The sequence below is a fragment of the Oncorhynchus masou genome, chromosome 9 (assembly GCF_036934945.1).
Source record: "Oncorhynchus masou masou isolate Uvic2021 chromosome 9, UVic_Omas_1.1, whole genome shotgun sequence".
Lineage (NCBI taxonomy): Eukaryota > Metazoa > Chordata > Actinopteri > Salmoniformes > Salmonidae > Oncorhynchus > Oncorhynchus masou.
The window spans coordinates 57636389-57655997 of record NC_088220.1 but is presented as its reverse complement, the minus strand read 5'-3'; the positions used below and the strand labels follow the sequence as shown (position 1 = coordinate 57655997).

General features: G+C 39.3%; 1 protein-coding gene and 1 long non-coding RNA gene across 2 annotated transcripts in view; one reads left to right on the top strand and one right to left on the bottom strand.

The window, feature by feature from the left end:
- The window catches only part of LOC135546314 (POU class 2 homeobox associating-factor 2-like), a 15959-nt gene extending 6046 nt beyond the window's left edge, over positions 1-9913 (bottom strand). Inside the window, exons 1-2 of the mRNA XM_064974646.1 lie at positions 9746-9913; positions 7784-7884 (exon numbers count right to left, since the gene is read on the bottom strand). Of these exons, the coding sequence (XP_064830718.1) occupies positions 7784-7884; positions 9746-9755 (111 nt within the window). The 5' untranslated portion in view covers positions 9756-9913. The remainder of the gene's footprint in view (positions 1-7783; positions 7885-9745) is intronic.
- LOC135546316 (uncharacterized) overlaps positions 1-19609 on the top strand; it is a 27387-nt gene extending 7778 nt beyond the window's left edge. The window contains exons 3-4 of the long non-coding RNA XR_010456563.1: positions 17377-17479; positions 18335-19609. This is a non-coding gene — a long non-coding RNA (uncharacterized LOC135546316). The remainder of the gene's footprint in view (positions 1-17376; positions 17480-18334) is intronic.

The window sequence follows — 19609 nt, the reverse complement described above, 5'->3', positions numbered from 1 at the left end:
AGGCCCTTCTCCCCTGATTGCTCAGTTTGGCGGGTGGCCAGCTCTAGGAAGAGTCTTGGTGGATCCAAACTTCTTCCATTTAAGAATGATGGAGGCCACTGTATTCTTGGGGACCTTCAATGGTACCCTTCCCCAGATCTGCACCTGAGCTCAATTTCGAGTCTCATAGCAAAGGGTCTGAATACTTAAAAAAGGTATTTCAGCTTCTTCTTTTTTAATAAATTTGCAAAACTTACAAAAATAACTGTTTTCACTTAGTCATTATGGGGTATTGTGTGTAGATTGATGTGGAAAAACATTAATCAATTTTAGAATAAGGCTGTAATGTAACAAAATGTGGGAAAATCCAAGAGGTCTGAATACTTACCGAATGCACTCTATATCCAAGTGATGGTAACATTTTATTTGGATAGTCCAGCTGTAGATGCTCTACAGACTATCTACACTCTTAGAAAAAGTAGAATCATTTAGGGTTCTTCGGTTTGTCCCCATAGGTGAACCCTTTTTGGTGCTAGGTAGAACAGGTAGAACCCTTTTGCAGAGGGTTCTACCCTGAACAATACAATAAATGCAACATGTAAATTGTTCCATGTAAAGGGTTCAATGTTTCATGAGTTGAAATAAAATATCCCAGAATTGTTCTATAAACACAAAAAGCTTATTTCTCTCAAATGTTGTGCACAAATCCCTGCTAGGGAGGATTTTTCTTTGCCAAGATAATCCATCCACCTGACAGGTGTGCCATATCAACAAGCTGATTAAACAGCATGATCATTACACAGGTGCACCTTGTACTGGGGACAATAAAAGGCCACTCTAAAATGTGCAGTTTTGTCACACAACCCAATGCCACAGATTACACAAGTTTTGAGGGAGTGTGCAATTGGTATCCTGACTACAGGAATGTCCACCAGAGCTGTTGCCAGAAAATGTTATATTATTTCTCTACCATAAGCCTCCTCCAACATCGTTTTAGAGAAATTGACAGTACGTCCAACTGGCCTCACAACCGCAGACCACGTGTATGGCGTTGTGTGGGCAAGCTGTTTGCTGATGTCAACATTGTGAACAGAGTGACCCATGGGGGTGGTGGGGTTATGGTATGGGCAGGCATAAGCTATGGACAACAAACCCAATTGCATTTTATTGATGGCAATTTGAATTCACAGAGATACCATGACAAGATCCTGATGCCCATTGTTGTTCCATTCATCCGCCGCCATCACCTCATGTTTCAGCATGATAATGCACGGCCCCAGGTCGCAAGGATCTGTAGACAATTCTTGAAAGCTGAAAATGTCCCAGTTCTTCCATGTCCCGCATACTCACCAGACATTTCACCCATTGAGCATGTTTGGAATGCTCTGGATCAATGTGTACGACAGCGTGTTCCTGCATGTATCCAGCATATATCCAGCAACTTCACACAGTCATTGAAGAGGAGTGGGACAACATTCCACAGGTCACAGTCAACAGCCTGCTCAACTCTATACGGAGGAGATGTGTGATGCTGCATGAGGCAAATGGTGGTCACATCAGACACTGTACATTTTTTTTTATCCACGCACCTTTCTTTTTTAAGGTTTCTGTGACCAGCAGATGCATATAATAATCCCCAGTTTACAATTGGCTCATTAATCCCCCTCTCCCCTGTTACTATTCCCCAGGTAGTTGCTATTCCCCAGGTAGTTGCTGCAAATGAGAACGTGTTCTCAGTCAACTTACCTGGTAAACTAACGGATAAATAAATAAATAAAATATGTATTCCCAGTCATGTGAAATCCATAGATTTAGGGCCTAATGCATTTATTTCAATTGACTGATTTCATTATATTAACTGTCACTCAGTCAAGTATTTTAAATTGTTGCATGTTGCGTTTATATTTTTGCTCCATTACACAGGTGCACATCTGGTTGATATGCCACACCTGTCAGGTGGATGGATCATTATTTTTGTTCAGTATACATAGAAGCCTCTATGAAGGGTTCTTCCTAGAAACCTCCATAAAGGGTTCTGCCAATAACCTTTTTATCCTCTAAAGGTTCTACTTTGAACTCTCTATGAAGGGTTCTATCAAGAACCCTTTTATCTTTCAAGGGTTCATTCTCGAACACTCTGTGAACAGTTCTACCAAAAACCCTTATATCGCTGAATTGTTCCTTCCTAGAACCCTCCATGAATGGTTCTACCAGCATTATTTGCATTTTTTTTTATGACAATACATTCAATATTTCACAAGTTAGTTATACCCTAACACAGTGGTTGAAACTCCTGGTTTGCAGACCACATCAGGCCTTCAAGTCACATTATGCTGGCTTGTAAAGTGATGTGTGATTCCTATTGGAATCTAGCCAGAGTGAGGATATCCAACAACAGGGACTTTTAATCACCCGCAACCTGCATTCAGAATGACTGCCAGAGTAGAGAAGGTTGATAAAGGAGACCTACCTAAATCATCTAAACTGAAACAACCATCTCAGTAATGAGACTACTAACATATTGGATTAGTTTAGAAAAATGTATGTTATTTATAATTGTGTAGCATAAAATTAATCAACCAATCAGTGCAAAAACACAGATTTTGAAACAAACAATTCTGAAAATCAACCTGCAATAGGGTATGCTGGGAAATATGATAATGATGGGCATGGTTTTGAGTAAAAATGACACAATCACACTTACCCCACTTTACAGAATTAATTCAATTCCTGAATCAACTCTATAAAAGTTACACTGAAAAATCACCACTAGGTAACACTGGCCAAGTGGCCAATTTGCTGTGTACCATACAATACAATGCTGGTTCACTCAGACTCCATACTATTCTCATACTCACTGCTCAATAAAATCACAGAAAATACTTATTTGAAAAATGTTTATCTTGGCAAAGATATCAACTATGTCAGTACTGTATATGTAAAATGATCAAGGGAATATCAGATACATTTACAAATATTCCCATATACTGTAGGTACAATTTAAAACATTCTCACGTCTATCTTTTTTAACTGATCAGATTACTCATGTTAAAGTTTAAACATTGAGGTAAACACTAATTCTCAGGCACTATTAAAAAGAATAATACAAAAAATACAATAAAAGAATATTATTCAGATTCAGAAGAGTTCTACGTAGAACCCTTCTTCCCTTCCAAAGAATCCTTCTTTCCTTCCAAATAATCATCAAAGAACCCTTTCTTAACAACACAGTTCTTAGTGTGAAAAACGTTCTGGGTAGAACCCGTGGCCTTATAAAGAACCCTCGTCTTCCAAAAAGGGTTCTTCAGAAGAAAATTGTTCTTGGTTTATCCAACCTCTCTGCAAATAACCCTTTTAGTACCATTTTTTAAAATAAGTGTAGAGTAACATCTCAACTAACTATCTCCAAACCCTAGCCCTTATTCTAAACCTAGCCCTTATTCTAAACCTAGCCCTTATTCTAAACCTAGCCCTTATTCTAAACCTAGCCCTTATTCTAAACCTAGCCCTTATTCTAAACCTAGCCCTTATTCTAACCCTAGCCCTTATTCTAACCCTAGCCCTTATTCTAAACCTAGCCCTTATTCTAAACCTAGCCCTTATTCTAACCCTAGCCCTTATTCTAAACCTAGCCCTTATTCTAAACCTAGCCCTTATTCTAACCCTAGCCCTTATTCTAAACCTAGCCCTTATTCTAAACCTAGCCCTTATTCTAAACCTAGCCCTTATTCTAAACCTAGCCCTTATTCTAACCCTAGCCCTTATTCTAACCCTAGCCCTTATTCTAACCCTAGCCCTTATTCTAACCCTAGCCTTATTCTAACCCTAGCCCTTATTCTAACCCTAGCCCTTATTCTAAACCTAGCCCTTATTCTAAACCTAGCCCTTATTCTAACCCTAGCCCTTATTCTAAACCTAGCCCTTATTCTAAACCTAGCCCTTATTCTAAACCTAGCCCTTATTCTAAACCGAGCCCTTATTCTAAACCTAGCCCTTATTCTAAACCTAGCCCTTATTCTAAACCTAGCCCTTATTCTAACCCTAGCCCTTATTCTAACCCTAGCCCTTATTCTAAACCTAGCCCTTATTCTAAACCTAGCCCTTATTCTAAACCTATCCCTTATTCTAACCCTAGCCCTTATTCTAAACCTAGCCCTTATTCTAACCCTAGCCCTTATTCTAAACCGAGCCCTTATTCTAACCCTAGCCCTTATTCTAACCCTAGCCCTTATTCTAACCCTAGCCCTTATTCTAAACCTAGCCCTTATTCTAACCCTAGCCCTTATTCTAAACCGAGCCCTTAGTCTAACCCTAGCCCTTATTCTAACCCTAGCCCTTATTCTAACCCTAGCCCTTATTCTAACCCTAGCCCTTATTCTAAACCTAGCCCTTATTCTAAACCTAGCCCTTATTCTAAACCCAGCCCTTATTCTAAAGCCGCCCTTATTCTAACCCTAGCCCTTATTCTAACCCTAGCCCTTATTCTAAACCTAGCCCTTATTCTAAACCTAGCCCTTATTCTAAAGCCCTTATTCCCTAGCCCTTATTCTAAACCTAGCCCTTATTCTAAACCGAGCCCTTATTCTAAACCTAGCCCTTATTCTAAACCTAGCCCTTATTCTAAACCTAGCCCTAACTGTAACTTTAGCAAGCAGTTGCTTATCAACAGATAGTCAGTTGCTTATCAACAGATAGTCAGTTGCTTATCAACAGATAGTCAGTTGCTTATCAACAGATAGTCAGGTGCTTGTCAGTAGATAGTTTGTTGGTAGTATGATAATCTGTAGAGCAGCAACAGATGGACTATCCCCAAAAAGTGTGACCCAAATGAATGCAGGCCATTTTTCATGTTTGATGTGAACACATAACATGGACAGTAACAAAGTATACAGTGACATTCTGTGAAATAAAAGTCATGATCATTATCATCATAGACTGAAGAAAAGAAACTTCATTAACTTTTATAGCAGACAGTGTATCACGTTTATGATAGCATTACGAAGAGCTTATAATGCAGAAGTCAGAATGATTTATGGGGTTTAATAGACTTCTGAATGGCTTTATTATCCTCTTGGGTGCCGTGGAGTCTGAAGTAAAGATATACTGTGGAAAGGACAAGTCTTTATGGTATCTACGGTTATTGAAGACACATTTTGCATGACATTTATAGCAAGCTTGTTAGAATGTATATTATAAATGTTTGTAGGGTTAGGAAAGGGATATATGCTGACAGGGATTTGTTTTAAAGAGAGAGACACACACACAGCGAGGGTTAGAAAGGAGGACAAGCTCTCTTTTGTTTGCATATTGCAAACATGAAAGAGTTGATTTTAAGGCTGTGTTGGCTGGAAGGCAAGCAAATTTTGAGGGTTGGATTTGAATGCAATTTGCCCATGCCAAGACTTCCCCATGTGGACCAGGTCAATGCCTCAGTGCTTCTCTGAAGGCTGCGTATGGAAATCATGTTGTTAAAGCCTCATGTACTCCCAGTTCACAGCAAAGCACCTGATGGAGAGACACGATAAACCTGCATGGGGAGGCTAACAATTACCCAGGGCCGTTTCTAACATTTTGGGGGTCCTAAGCAAGATTTTGTTGGGGGGCACCAAATAAGAGGAACACTGCTGATGCACTACCAAAGAAAATCATAATAATTGAGGTTTCGCTAATGCTTTGAAAAGGTACTGCAACTACCAACCAACATCCCCAGCCACAGGTCTTAATAAAGAGATGATCTGTGAAGCATGTTGGGCTGCGATGTGTTGTATGACAGTTACATTTTTATATGCTGCTGTATTTGGTGAAAAAGCTGTGTCCTTAAGGAAAACCTGTTACCGGTCAAAATGTTGTCCTTATAAGAACATGAATTTGGGGGCATACTAGTGTGCAGATATTTTAGTTCTACATGACTATTTACTCTGATTCATTATTTTAAGTGTGCATACCCGAGTGTTTACAATTGATAAGTACTCTTTCCTCCACAATAACACAACAGTGAAGGCACACTGGTTGGCCGGCTGGCCCTAATAATGCCCAAACCTCAGTCTGTTTTGCAAAGAGCCTAGGCTACTGTAAGTGAGTAAAGAAGAGCTGGCTAATACCATTTCTCTCTCAGCATTCCTTGAGGTCTAGGTCTAGGATACAACACATATCCTACTTGTGCCACGATATTAGAGTCTAATAATGCAGAAATGAATAGAGCAGTGTATCTACAGTTATATCTCTTTAATACTCTTCTTTATGAAACTTGAAATGGTTTATTACTTGAGATTGTGTACGATGGTCTTTGTCCTGTCATTGAGGCAGCATGCCTGTTGTCAAAGACATTTCCCTTTGATTTCTATGGGTTCATGTTGCGACTTGATTTGAATCACTTGGTGGCTAAAGTTTGCCAATGTCTATCAATGGCCTTTCTCTCTAGGATAAAAGACGGCAAACTCAAATGAGAGAGAGAGAGAGCATAAGAGAAAGTCGAGGCAACCTTTAGATGGTGTGGCCCTGTTATCTGAATGTGTCTTTAGTCCGTATTGTTCACCCATGAACCTGGGCACACACGTCTCATGTGTGCAAAAGAAGAACGAGATTCTCCTAGATTAAAACATGAATATATAGTATTAATTTATCTTTATTCACACAAATCCAATCTAATTTTGCGTTTAAGTCAAAAACTGTTGATGGCAACACTGGGGTCTTACCAATCCATCCACAAGATGATATCTGTAACTCTGAGTTAATAGTATGAACTTAATACTGTGAATTAAGAATGACAGAACTCAAGTCTATTACATTTTCGCTTTGTAGCAGAGTTTTCAGTGGTGGCATTGGCAACATCGATCTAGTTTTGTTTAGGAAAACAGTGACTCATCATTATTAAGCAATAAGAGCAGTACTTCCTGGTGTTGTGATCTTTGCTGCAGTTTGCTTTGGACACATTGCCCCCTGAGAAACCCTTTCCAACCTGGCTTTGGCAAATCTGTGACATTTTTTTCTACATAAAAAAAGATGTTTCTAAAGAGCCATTACAGTCCAGGCATGGAAGGATGGTCACAGAGTGTGAAAGCATGTCTTAAGGCTTATGATGTTGAAACTCATGGCATCTACCTCACAGTTTGTCTCTCGCTTATCAGGATCTGTCCATGAAGAGTGTAGTTACTGTCTACTGAGTGCCAATGGTAATGGTAACAGAAAACAAATGGAGTCCTGTAAAGGGCATTGACAGGTAGCTTGGGAGATGAAAAACTTTTCCTGTTTGCTCAGGCAGATGTCTCATAGGCCAATTTCGCTGTGTCTGAGGCAACAATGGCTAGCTTGTCTGCGGCCTGCATGGAGAACAATATCGGTCGGCAGGTGTGCGAGAATCTGACTTTGCATAGACCAACCTGGCAGACCAAAAAGGGTTTGTATTAGCTATCCTCCTCACGACTGCTAGAGTTCATGACCATTAGCCATTGCGTATTATTGTCGTCCTGCTCATGGTGGGGTTTTCATGGGTCTGCTTGGCTTTGTTTTTCTCTCTTGAACCAATGTTTTGGTATTTACCCATAGGCTTAGCTTTCACTCATGGCTGAGGAGTGGAGAAATAAAGATACACTGCCGAGGGACTTATTTATAGGCTTTATGGACATGATTCGTTAGTATACAAAATAAGCCCAAATGTAAATAAGGCTGAAGATTGAAGGACAACACCCTATTGTCTCGCCAACAGACATCAACTGTCTGGTTATATGTGAGTGAAAGAAAGAAAGAAAGAAAGAAAGCAGACCATACAAAAGCGAATCACGCTAGATGTACTTGGAGTACTCACACTGTATCTTGGTCCATTTGTTTGATTTTGTCGTTTCTCTGCCAGTAGATCTTTCACTGTGTGCTTGACCCTCACCCCTTGATAGACCCTTTTCGAATACTCTGGAGAAAAAGAGAAAGAAATATTTCACACACACACACACACATGCGCAACAGAGATACAATTGACTCATTATTTGAGTGTGAAGTAATACAAGTTAATACATGATTCTACACTCATTATTCTGTGGAGGTCACTGAAAACAACCTCCATACAGTGCACTCCTAACACAAGGATAGCCAAAAATTGTAGTTATGTTGATACAAAGATTTAACATTTTGCCTCAAGTACATTGCTAGAACAAATTCTATGAACCTCCTTGAAGTATATGAAAAACAGGCTAGAAAAACTATTATTTTCAGGAGGCCTAAATTAAACATAGGAAAGGGGAAGGGGGATACCTAGTCAGTTGTACAACTGAATGCCTTCAACTGAAATGTGTCTTCCGCATTTAACCCAACCCCTCTGAATCAGAGAGGTGCGAGGGGCTGCCATAATCAACATCCATGTCTTCGGGGCCCTGGGAACAATGGGTTAACTGCCTTGCTCAGGGGCAGAATGACAGGTGTCAGCTCGGGAATTCAATCCAGCAACCTTTCGGTTACTGGCCCAATGCTCTAATATGCTATGCACTTATTGTATTCTCTGTTTTTGGCTCACTTATACTGTAAGTATTTTTTGAATTTGCTTGAAGTAAGTATCTTCAAATTGTACTTACTCAAAGTAAAATGTAAATATAACACAAGTACAATATATTGCTGGTTATGTATTTTTCAGATAATATACTGCTCCTGCTTAGTGCCAGTCCTCATTCATTCCAACAAACATGTATTCATTTGAATTTTCACAGTTTTATGCATAGCTGAATTGCCTTTTGGGTTATGTGTAAAGGGCATGGAAATTGTCTTTGGCTTTGGTCAATGCAAATTGACTGTTAAAAAAAGCTATTTAGTACAAACGTCATTGTCTAGCAGTGATGACATTTTTATACACTGGAGAGCCACTCACACATTTTAAATAGTCTAAATAGGCCTAGTGATAGAAGTATCAAAAGTATGAATATTTATTTGTAAATACATGATAAATCTCAACAGCAAATATGTCTCCAGCCTGATTTTGTAGGCAAATCCCCCCCTGAACATATTCCTAGTGAGCATACTATAGACGATATTTGCAATTTAACATGCAAAAGGAAATCGCATGCAAAAAAAACGGTACAGTATGTAAAAGATCCCAGCTTTATGAATGGAGTCTTAAGATACGTTTCTATTTTACTATAGCCATCATACGGCCAAACAGTTTTGAAATTCAGAAATTGATGTGGGATCATAATGATATAATTTCCTAGGTGTTGCAGTTTGATATCCAACTGAATTATTTATGAATTGAGAAGAGGGTTTGGATACCGGAAATCCAACACCAAAACAATATTTGCATACTATTCAGCATCATCATGTCCTTTATGCTTTGGACTGGTCACAGCTAAGCAATGCCATCTTTATATATAAATAATAAACAATCATATTTATGTTCATATGACACACGGTTAACATATTTCCCGATACAGTACTCTACAGTACTATACTTTCAGTTTTGTTCGTATGAAAAATACAATCCAATACCTTACAAAGCACAATGTTAGCTTCACAGTACATTTAATTCATTCAATTTTTTTATACTGAAGGATACTAGTCAATTCCAAAAACGACAATGGCATAAACCAGTTTGTTATGCTAGTTGACAGCATAAACCAATAACAAATTTAAAAATATATATATATATATTTTAATTATGTCATTATCACCCCCTTAAAGAAGATGTCATAAAATGTCTATGGATGATGATAGTTTTGTCAAAACAATATACCATGGAAGTATCTCAGAAATGATTACGAATCAGTGTTATGGTTGCATTTAGCCTTACCAGTTTCCATGATGCTGCAGTTTCAGGTCTGGTACTACAAAGATTGAGAAGGTCAATTCTCTATTCCAGTGAATGTGTAGATGTACCAATGCTCAAATTCATACTAAAGACAAGCCTTTTCCACCTCTGGAAACGTTCACGGAATCCTTCGCACACTCCACTGATGGAGAATGGATGGACTTTTCAAATGACCTTTTTCTCCATGCAAATGATTGGTAGGACGTTTTTCGACTATTTGCATCTACAGTCTAGATTAGAGGAGAGCATCGAAGAGACTCATCAGAAGGCATTCTATTTTGTTTCACTGAAACATGTTGGAATAGTTCTTTAGGCCTATTTGGGTTCCCACATTTTTACACACTATCAATGTACAGGAAAAGCTTGAAATGATATACCAAAGAAGTTTCAGTCACACTTCAAGTAAAGGAAACAGGTGTAACGTTTTAGTTCCCTATTTTGTTATGAGCATGTTTGAGACCTTATGAAGTCTCATAATAATGTGTTATGTAATAATGCATTATACCTGTCAGCCTTAAGTCAAGTGTTAGAGGTTTGTCTGTTCTTGCAGGATGGTATCACTTAGAAAGTCAGAGGAGAAACAATGCCTGCACAAGCTGCATGATCAGTATAACATACTGCATTTAGGAGATTGCATATCCTCCAAATGACACCTTCCAAGTTCAGAGAATATACAGCCAGGTCCATAATTATTGGCACCCTCAATAAAGATGAGGGAAAAAGTCTGTATACAGTGGGGCAAAAAAGTATTTAGTCAGCCACCAATTGTGCAAGTTCTCCCACTTAAAAAGATGAGAGAGGCCTGTAATTTTCATCATAGGTACACTTCAACTATGACAGACAAAATTAGAAAAAAATCCAGAAAATCACATTGTAGGATTTTTAATGAATTTATTTGCAAATTATGGTGGAAAATAAGTATTTGGTCACCTACAAACAAGCAAGATTTCTGTCTCTCACCGACCTGTAACTTCTTCTTTAAGAGGCTCCTCTGTCCTCCACTCGTTACCTGTATTAATGGCACCTGTTTGAACTTGTTATCAGTATAAAAGACACCTGTCCACAACCTCAAACAGTCACACTCCAAACTTCACTATGGCCAAGACCAAAGAGCTGTCAAAGGACACCAGAAACAAAATTGTAGACAAAGAATGCTGAGTTGCATCCAAAGAACACCATACATACTGTGAAGCATGGGGGTGGAAACATCATGCTTTGGGGCTGTTTTTCTGCAAAGGGACCATGACGACTGATCCGTGTAAAGGAAAGAATGAATGGGGCCATGTATCGTGAGATTTTGAGTAAAAACCTCCTTCCATCAGCAAGGGCATTGAAGATGAAATGTGGCTGGGTCTTTTAGCATGACAATGATCCCAAACACACTGCCCGGGCAACGAAGGAGTGGCTTCGAAAGAAGCATTTCAAGGTGTTGGAGTGGCGAGCCAGTCTCCAGATCTCAACCCCATAGAAAATATTTGGAGGGAGTTGAAAGTCTGTGTTGCCCAGCTACAGCCCCAAAACATCACTGCTCTAGAGGAGATCTGCATGGAGGAATGGGCCAAAATACCAGCAACAGTGTGTGAAAACCTTGTGAAGACTTACAGAAAATGTTTGACCTCTGTCATTGCCAACAAAGGGTATATAACAAAGTATTGAGATAAACTTTTGTTATTGGACAAGTACTTATTTTCCACCATAATTTGCAAATAAATTCATCAAAAATCCTACAATGTGATTTTCAGGATTTTTTTCTTCTCATTTTGTCTGTCATAGTTGAAGTGTACCTATGATGAAAAGTACAGGCCTCTCTCATCTTTTTAAGTGGGAGAACTTGTACAATTGGTGGCTGACTAAATACGTTTTTGCCCCACTGTTTATATATATATATATATATTTATTATTATTATTTTTTTTTTACAAATAATGAGTTATTTTGTATGCTCAACAAAAATTGGGAGATTATTTTATACTAATACAATTGTTTAGAGAAAGAGGTTTTGTAAAAATAAAAAAAATAGGGGTCAAAATTATTGACACCCCTTTTTTTAATACTCTAGCACACTCCCCTTGCGAGAATAGCGACACTGAGGAGCCTTTTTCTAACATGTTTTATGAGATTGGAGAACGTATTGGGAGGGGTCTTAGACCATTCCTCTATACAGAATCTTTCCAGAGCCTTGATATCCTTCATCTGTGCTTATGGACTGCCCTCTTCAGTTCAAACCACAGGTTTTCAATGGGTTTCAAGTCCGAAAGACTGAGATGGCCATTGCAAAATGTTGATTTAGTGGTCAGTTAACCATTTCTTTGTAGATTTTGATTACTGCTTGTGGTTATTGTCTTGCTGGAAGGTCCACTTGCGGCCAAGTGTCAGCTTCCTGGCAGAAGCAACCAGGTTTTTGGTAAAAATGTCCTGGGACTTGATAAAGTTCATGATACAGTTGACCTTAGCAAGAGACCTCAGGACTAATGGAAGCTAATAATATCAAATATCCACCACTATATTTTACCATAGGTATGAGGTACTTCTCTGCATATGCTTCTGTTTTTCAACGCCAAACCCACCACTGGTGTGCGTGGCCAAAGAGAGCTCTATTTTCATCTGACCATAGCACCGGTTCCAATCCATGTGCCAATGCCGTTTATTAAATTCCAGGCGGTGCTATGCTGTTGGGGAAACAGCTTAAGTCACACAAAATGGAATATAACTTTGTGGATACAGTTCAGAATGACACAATTTCATGTATAGGCCTACAACATCTAAAGATCTACATCACTATACTGAGAGCTTTGCCGTTTAAAAAAATACGGATTTGGGTGTCAGATGAGGCTGGTGGGATGAGCTATAGGAGGACATGCTCATTGTAATGGCTGGAATGGAATACATGGAACAGAGTCAAACATGTCGTTTCCATGTCTGATTTGTTTGATACTGCAAAATGTATTTTATGCTAGCCATTTCTTTGAGCCTGTCCTCCTGTAGCTCCTCCCACCAGCCTCCTCTGTTAGGTGTTTTTTGAACATTTGTTTGTGTTTTTTTAGAACCCCGATACTGCACAACGAGGATCAGGCAGTGAATCACTATTTGGGTTAAGTTTATAAAAACAAAGGTGTCTGCACCCTATAACATGCCATTTACATCCAAAATAGATATTTGGTTGTGAAAAATAAAACTCCTTTAACTACCTTGCTGGCTGTCTCCAAGTCCACACAGCCAACAAATAAAAATTGTACTCAGGATACCTACACTTTGGCACAATATAGAGACTGGATAAAGGATTTGTCGACCGTGAATTTGACTGCTAGGTGTGGTGTAGGAAAGGAGCAGCTCCGTCCCTGTCTTTCCTTCTGCCTGGCTAGAAAAGGAAACACCATCTGGAAAGAAACAGATGGAGGCGCATTCTCTATAGCAGAGAGGAAGAGGCAAAGATAGAGGATTTACTCTGCCCAAAATTTGTCCGAGTGAGATAAGCTCTTTTTTGTTTGGAGGTTTATGAGAGTGATGAGTAATGTGAGGTTTATTTGATAGAGTAGAAGTTTTGCAATGTTTAGGCTGTTACAAATGTACTGATATAAGTGAACGCATGAGTCATTCCGGCAACTTTGAGAAAAAACAACTTAGTTGTGCCTGTTGTTCACACACACACACACACACACACACACACACACACACACACACACACACACACACACACACACACACACACACACACACACACACACACACACACACACACACACACACAGGACATGTATTTCCATTGTTCGAGAAGTCACTTGGCTATCTTGTCAATATACTAGATCATCTTTGCCTATAGTCACAACTGCAACCAATCAGAGAAGACAAACAATTAATTCAAACTGACCAGTTACCTCACCCATCACACTCATATGGCTACCATAATTCACAGAATAGAGGCACTTCCACTTTCTAGCTGGAAAATGGGATGTTATTATTATGATTTTTTTCTTCTTGCAAATATATATATATATACAGGTAACGAGTTCAAACAGGTGCAGTTAATACAGGTAATGAGTGGAGAACAGGAGGACTTCTTAAAGAAAAACTAAGGGTCTGTGAGTGCCGGAATTCTTACTGGTTGGTAGGTGATCAAATACTTATGTCATGCAATAAAATGCAAAATATGCAAAAAATAAACATTTTTGCTAAAAGTATTATTATATTATTTGTTGATTGACTATGACTTTTCAGATCACCCAGTAGTGCTATATTCTTATAGGGAATGTGGAAAAGCATATTGTGGACATTCTCTCTCTCTCTCTAAATGGATGCAGAACATTAAGTATTTCAGTAAAGCGTTACATCACAATTAGCGTATTACTTAATTACTGTAAGCCTCGAAACCTGTTATCTGTGTGAGGGTCTGTTACACTGTTGGACTAAAGTGATGATAGGCTAAATGGCTATGGTTTGGACCTGGCGTTTTGTTCAGACCATGTGACTTTACCAGGAAAAACAACTCTGGGTGATAGATAGGTATTGTACAGTCTTGTTAATCAGTCTGTCTGTAGCGAGATACTACTATGTAACATCACATGGCTATGTGAGACTGTGTTAGCTCAGCTGGTCTTGCTGTGGTGGGATGATGTTATGCTAGTTGACAGTTGTGTGGTGTTATCAGTGACTCATTGCTACCAGAGAGATAAGCCGGCTCTTCCTTATACACCCGACACCTAATAGGCAACAGGAAGGGATGTGGAAGACCTGCCTGGAATTACTACTGGCTAACTCTCATTCTACTGGGCTCTGAGGTATTACATTAAAGCAAACCCAAGGTAATGCAAACCCAGCGTCTCCTTCCTCCCTTTTTTTTTTACACACTCAACAATCACCTGCAATTTTAAGTAGCCAAAGCAACCAATATTGTTTTATTACTTGTTCTGAGTACAAATTGTTTTTATTGTTTTTTTACATATCCAATTTTCACCTATGTGTGCAAGTAAAGACATGCAACATCTCTTGAGTCACAGTGGTGCATGGTGTCTACTAAAGTTTGGACTGTGTACACACTCAATTGTAAAAGATTGTCAAATCTAACCTCCAGTGGAAACCTTTGGACATTACACCTGGAAAGGTACAACTCCTCAAAGTGGATTTCTGCCAGAGGTGGCTGGTGGGATGAGCTACAGGAGGACAGGCTCATTGTAATGGCTGGAGTGGAATAAATGCAACAGAGTCAAACATGTGGTTTCTATATTTTGTATTTGATTTGTTTGATATTGTAAAATATATTCCATTCCAGCCATTACAATGAGACTGTCCTCCTATAGCTCACCCCACCAGCCTCCTCTGATTTATGCAATACAATCTTAAAATCAGATAGATTGGGTCTGTATTTATGTGATAGACATCCATTAATTGCTACATTTCTAATGCAGTACAAACATTGCATAAGATATGGCAGTTGGTTATAGGTTATTTTTGATACACCAGAGGGCAGTAAAAGTCTACTCGGCAACTGTGTCTCCAAATTCAATCTTGAACTTTTTACACACAAATGATAAGATTAAAATGATGAGATTACTAAAACATGGAGTAAACTATTGATTTGTAATATGGAGAAATTGAGAAATCTTTATTGTGCTGACTGTGTGTACAAGCTTGTGTACAACAAATCTTTCATATGGCACATTGTGTAAAATGGGCATGTTTCATCTATAAAGAGAAAGAAAGAGAAAGGATGAAGTCATTTGAGAGCAAGGAAGAGATTGTAAGAGACAGAACACAAAGAAACAAAGAAAGAAAGAGAGAGAGAGAGAGAGAGAGAGAGAGAGAGAGATCATGTTTTCCCTACATCTTCAATGACAGCTCCATTTATGATGCTGGTGAATCATTCATTATCCCATGCCGTGGCTCTGATCCTCCATGTTTTCCCTGCTCCCCCTCTTGTCAACAGAGAACAGTCTGTCCACATTCCGCTCTCTCCTCTCCTCAGCTTGTAGAGGGGGAGAAATGCTCCTCTGGCAAAAAGCTTGACATACTCCCCCAACTCCACTGTTACTGAAGGCCTGGATGCAAGGACTTGGAGATACCTCGGCCCAAGTTCATTGTCAGACTCTGAACTGACTTGTACCACGCACACTGACTTGCCACTGGTACCCCCTGTATATAGCCTCGTTATTGTTATGTTATTGTGTTACTTGAATTCGTTTTTACTTTAGATTATTTGGTAAATATTTGATTAACTCTTCTTGGAATGCACGGTTGGTTAAGGGCTTGTAAGTAAGCATTTCACGGTAAGGTCTACACTTGTTGTATTCGGCACGTGACAAATAAAGTTTGATTTGACTGAGGCTGCCTCTCAAATGGCACCCTATTCCATATATAGAGCCTGGATTCTGGTCAAAAGTAGTGCACTATACTGTATAACGAATAGGGTGCCATATTGGATGGATCCTGAGTCATACTCTCTGAACAGCCCTGACTCTCTCTTTCTCTGCCAGACTTTTTGCTTGTCTCCATTGGCTAATGCTCCAAGGCCCAACTCAAAGCAGGTGCCTTAGAATGTTTGCCCATAACATTTATAATGTGTTAGGATTAGGGCTAACTCGGGGGAGAGGTGTGTAATTGTGAATTAATGATAGGCCTATATCTTCAACTGAATACTTTCATCTTCAACAGTTGTGTTTGTCATTGTTCATGTGTGAAATACATGAAAAATCATAAAAATCGCATTTGACTTTAAAATGAAATTATAAACAGTTATTTTATTTTCAGTCGCCATTAAGAATAACACATCTCTTATCACAGGACATTCTTTTGGCATCATGTAGTGGAATTTTCCAGCAGGCTAAGTATTATGTCATCTGGGGAGCTCTGTATTGGAATTATAGTCCGTGGTTCCTGAGTGTATCATGTACAGATAGGGATTCTTCTCATAAATTCAACCTTGAAAAGCTTGGTATTTCTCAAATAACTCTCAGCCGAATAACGTATTTTTGTATATTCTGGGTTATATTGTTCGGTCACACTTGAGTGAATACTTTAGATTCTTGAGGAGGTCTGTATGAGGTATTATGCTGAACGGGGAAGTCTAGATGTTTATCCCTGTGATGTGTTGCATGAGCAGCAATTCAAGTATATTTCAACATAACATTGGAGTAGAGTAGCTGTGTCACCCTGGGGCAATTCATTTTCATTGCAGTAGAAAGTCATAAATACATGCAGGTGATTTTTAGACAAATACAGTACAAAGAGAGTATAAATGAATACAGGTAATATAAATACATAACATTCCTACAAAGCAATTTTGGGTAAGATAATGATGATGTTCTTAATCAAAGCTTACTAATTATATTAATCATACATGTAATAATGGATACTACCTTACAGAGAGTAACTACCATTTTTTTTTAATGTCGCACAATTTGACAAAAAAATGTTACACATATGAAATGACAACAATCGTTATTAGTGTAAATCTAGTCAGTCGACCTGGTCAATGTAGCGGCTGGACACGTAAATGGATTGACTTCTGTGAATGTAACTGATAGGTAAAAGCTTTCAGTGGCAGGTATAGTGCCACTCATAGCTGTTATCTCTCAATAGATGACAAAACGGTTGGGTTGTTTAATGGTTTGTTTCATCTTAGAAGAGAAAAAGAGATTGTCTTGGCAGTGGACACCTCTCCTTGGGTTATTAAGATGCTGGCAGGATGGAGCACCATGGAAACTGAGCACCTCCTAGACAATAAGGTAATTGTACGAGTAGAAAGCTCCCGATGTCTTCAACAAATGAGAAAATTGGGCACACATTTCCTTCCATGTCCACTTTCCCTATTCTATTCTTCCAGTTCAAGTGAGATCTCTGTGATTGGTGGAAAGAGCCCCCCCCCCCCAAACAAACACACCACACACACACACACACACACACACACACACACTAAAGGAAATGAAGCTTGGGATAGTAGCCATTTGAATTAAGTCCTAGTGTCCTCTGAACAGTATGTGATAACAATAAACAGACTCAGTAGCCAGGACACAGAACCAAATGGAGGCAAGGGATCCCAGTACAGCTCCTCAGGACTTTATAAGCTCTCCTTTATTCCACTGCAGAGATAAGAATCTAGCCACTTTATTAATCCCATTTAGCAGGGATCTCTCTCTGTCTTTGTCTTTGTATGACCTGCGGCTGTAGTGTCACAGGGTCACAACGAGTTCAAGGAGAGGCGGTATAGGAACCTTCAGTCAGGGGTGTCAGTCAGGGACACAGATGGCCTTTGATGAGGCCGTTCTTCTATACGTGGCAACAGTGAATGAAGGCTGTCGACACTGGTAATTAGAGAGAGGAACTATGGGTAACCAGAGGTCACATCCCCCTGCGTCCCCTCTGCTCCCTATATTAACTGGGCTATGGGGCCATCTCCCTCAGCTCAGAACTCATTCACTCAGGCCCTATAGACGTCAACTCAGGCTACCATTGTTGTTATTAATTAAAACAGCAAGTTAACAATCACTCCAAATACAATGTTCATTACATGGAAAAAAAAAAGCTAAAGATACATTTATTTTGCATCTGGTTTTCATGTTCTTCTTAAGAATTGTCTCTAGGCCATTACCCCAACCCCCAGTATCCAAAAGACGGAACACCCCCACCTGATTCCTGACAAAGAAAATGATCCAATAGTAAGCCCTGTGGCCCCAGTCTCCTTTTCACATCAGCTGTCAATGTGACAGACATGCTTAACGTGGGAACACCAACACCAGCCAGCTTGGCCCACACTGTGGGAATGTCAGCCACCCACAGCAGCCAGCAGTCTCTCCAGCCACCCCTGGTCCTGGTCCTTCAAGGCCATAGCACCCAGGCTCCTCCAGGGCTGGTCTAATTAGTGGATTAGTGTGGGGTGTCTACATGCGCTTAGCACAAATCCCCCCTCAAAGTCATGATCATGATCAAATCAGGCATGAACTTGCCTTCAGTTCACAGAGGGGGTAAAAGCCTATTTGGTCAAGTTGAGGTAATAGCTTGAGTTGCCCACGTTAGTCAAGCTTAGAGCTTAGGGAGGCATGATAACTTAAAGTGTAACTTTAAACATGATACGTTAGTAAGAAGTAATTATAATCAACCAGATTCACTGTAATACAAAACCTAGTTATCCTTTATGCCAGTTAATGAGTTCTAAGTTGATTTCAGGAGTCCTCACTTCCATTTCTCCAGTAACTTCATTGTATTATTCCACCAAAGGCCCTTTGAAGTCTTCATGCATTCATTCACAATTGTGATGATTCAAGATGGATATTTGCGTCAAAGGCCTATGGGTGAACTAATCCATTCTGGCCACCCAGTGGACACTGGTTGATGGACTTTGAACAGGCAAGACATATCCTCCAGAAACGGTTGAGTTTCCTCATAATAATAAGTGGTGGGAAAAGGACCGATGCTTCTTGGGCATTTGCTATCAGTTTATTCTCCTGCTTTCTTTGTCTCTATAATTCTCTTTCCATAAAATAGCTTGACCAACAGTTGAAGACCAACTGAAATGTAAAAAAAATAAATAGTCCATATCGGCTTATCTGGCTTTTGTTTGTGTTTATCTACACTCCACTCGCTGCTGTATGTTTACGCTTTCCAACACTGACCTCATAACCTCAAAATAAGTTGAAATACTGTGCAATATCATGCCTTTTGCATCGCTAATATACTCACCAATAACAACTCAAATTTGCTGCATGAGTACGTTCTTACAGGTGGGCCAGTCAATCTATGTTTCCTTGATGCATCTTGACAAAACTGATTGAAAGAAAAAAATTAATCTGGAGTCCATGTAGGCCTACCTGGCTTTTGTTTGGTTACATTATTAATGCTCGCCTTTTGTCTGTCACGTT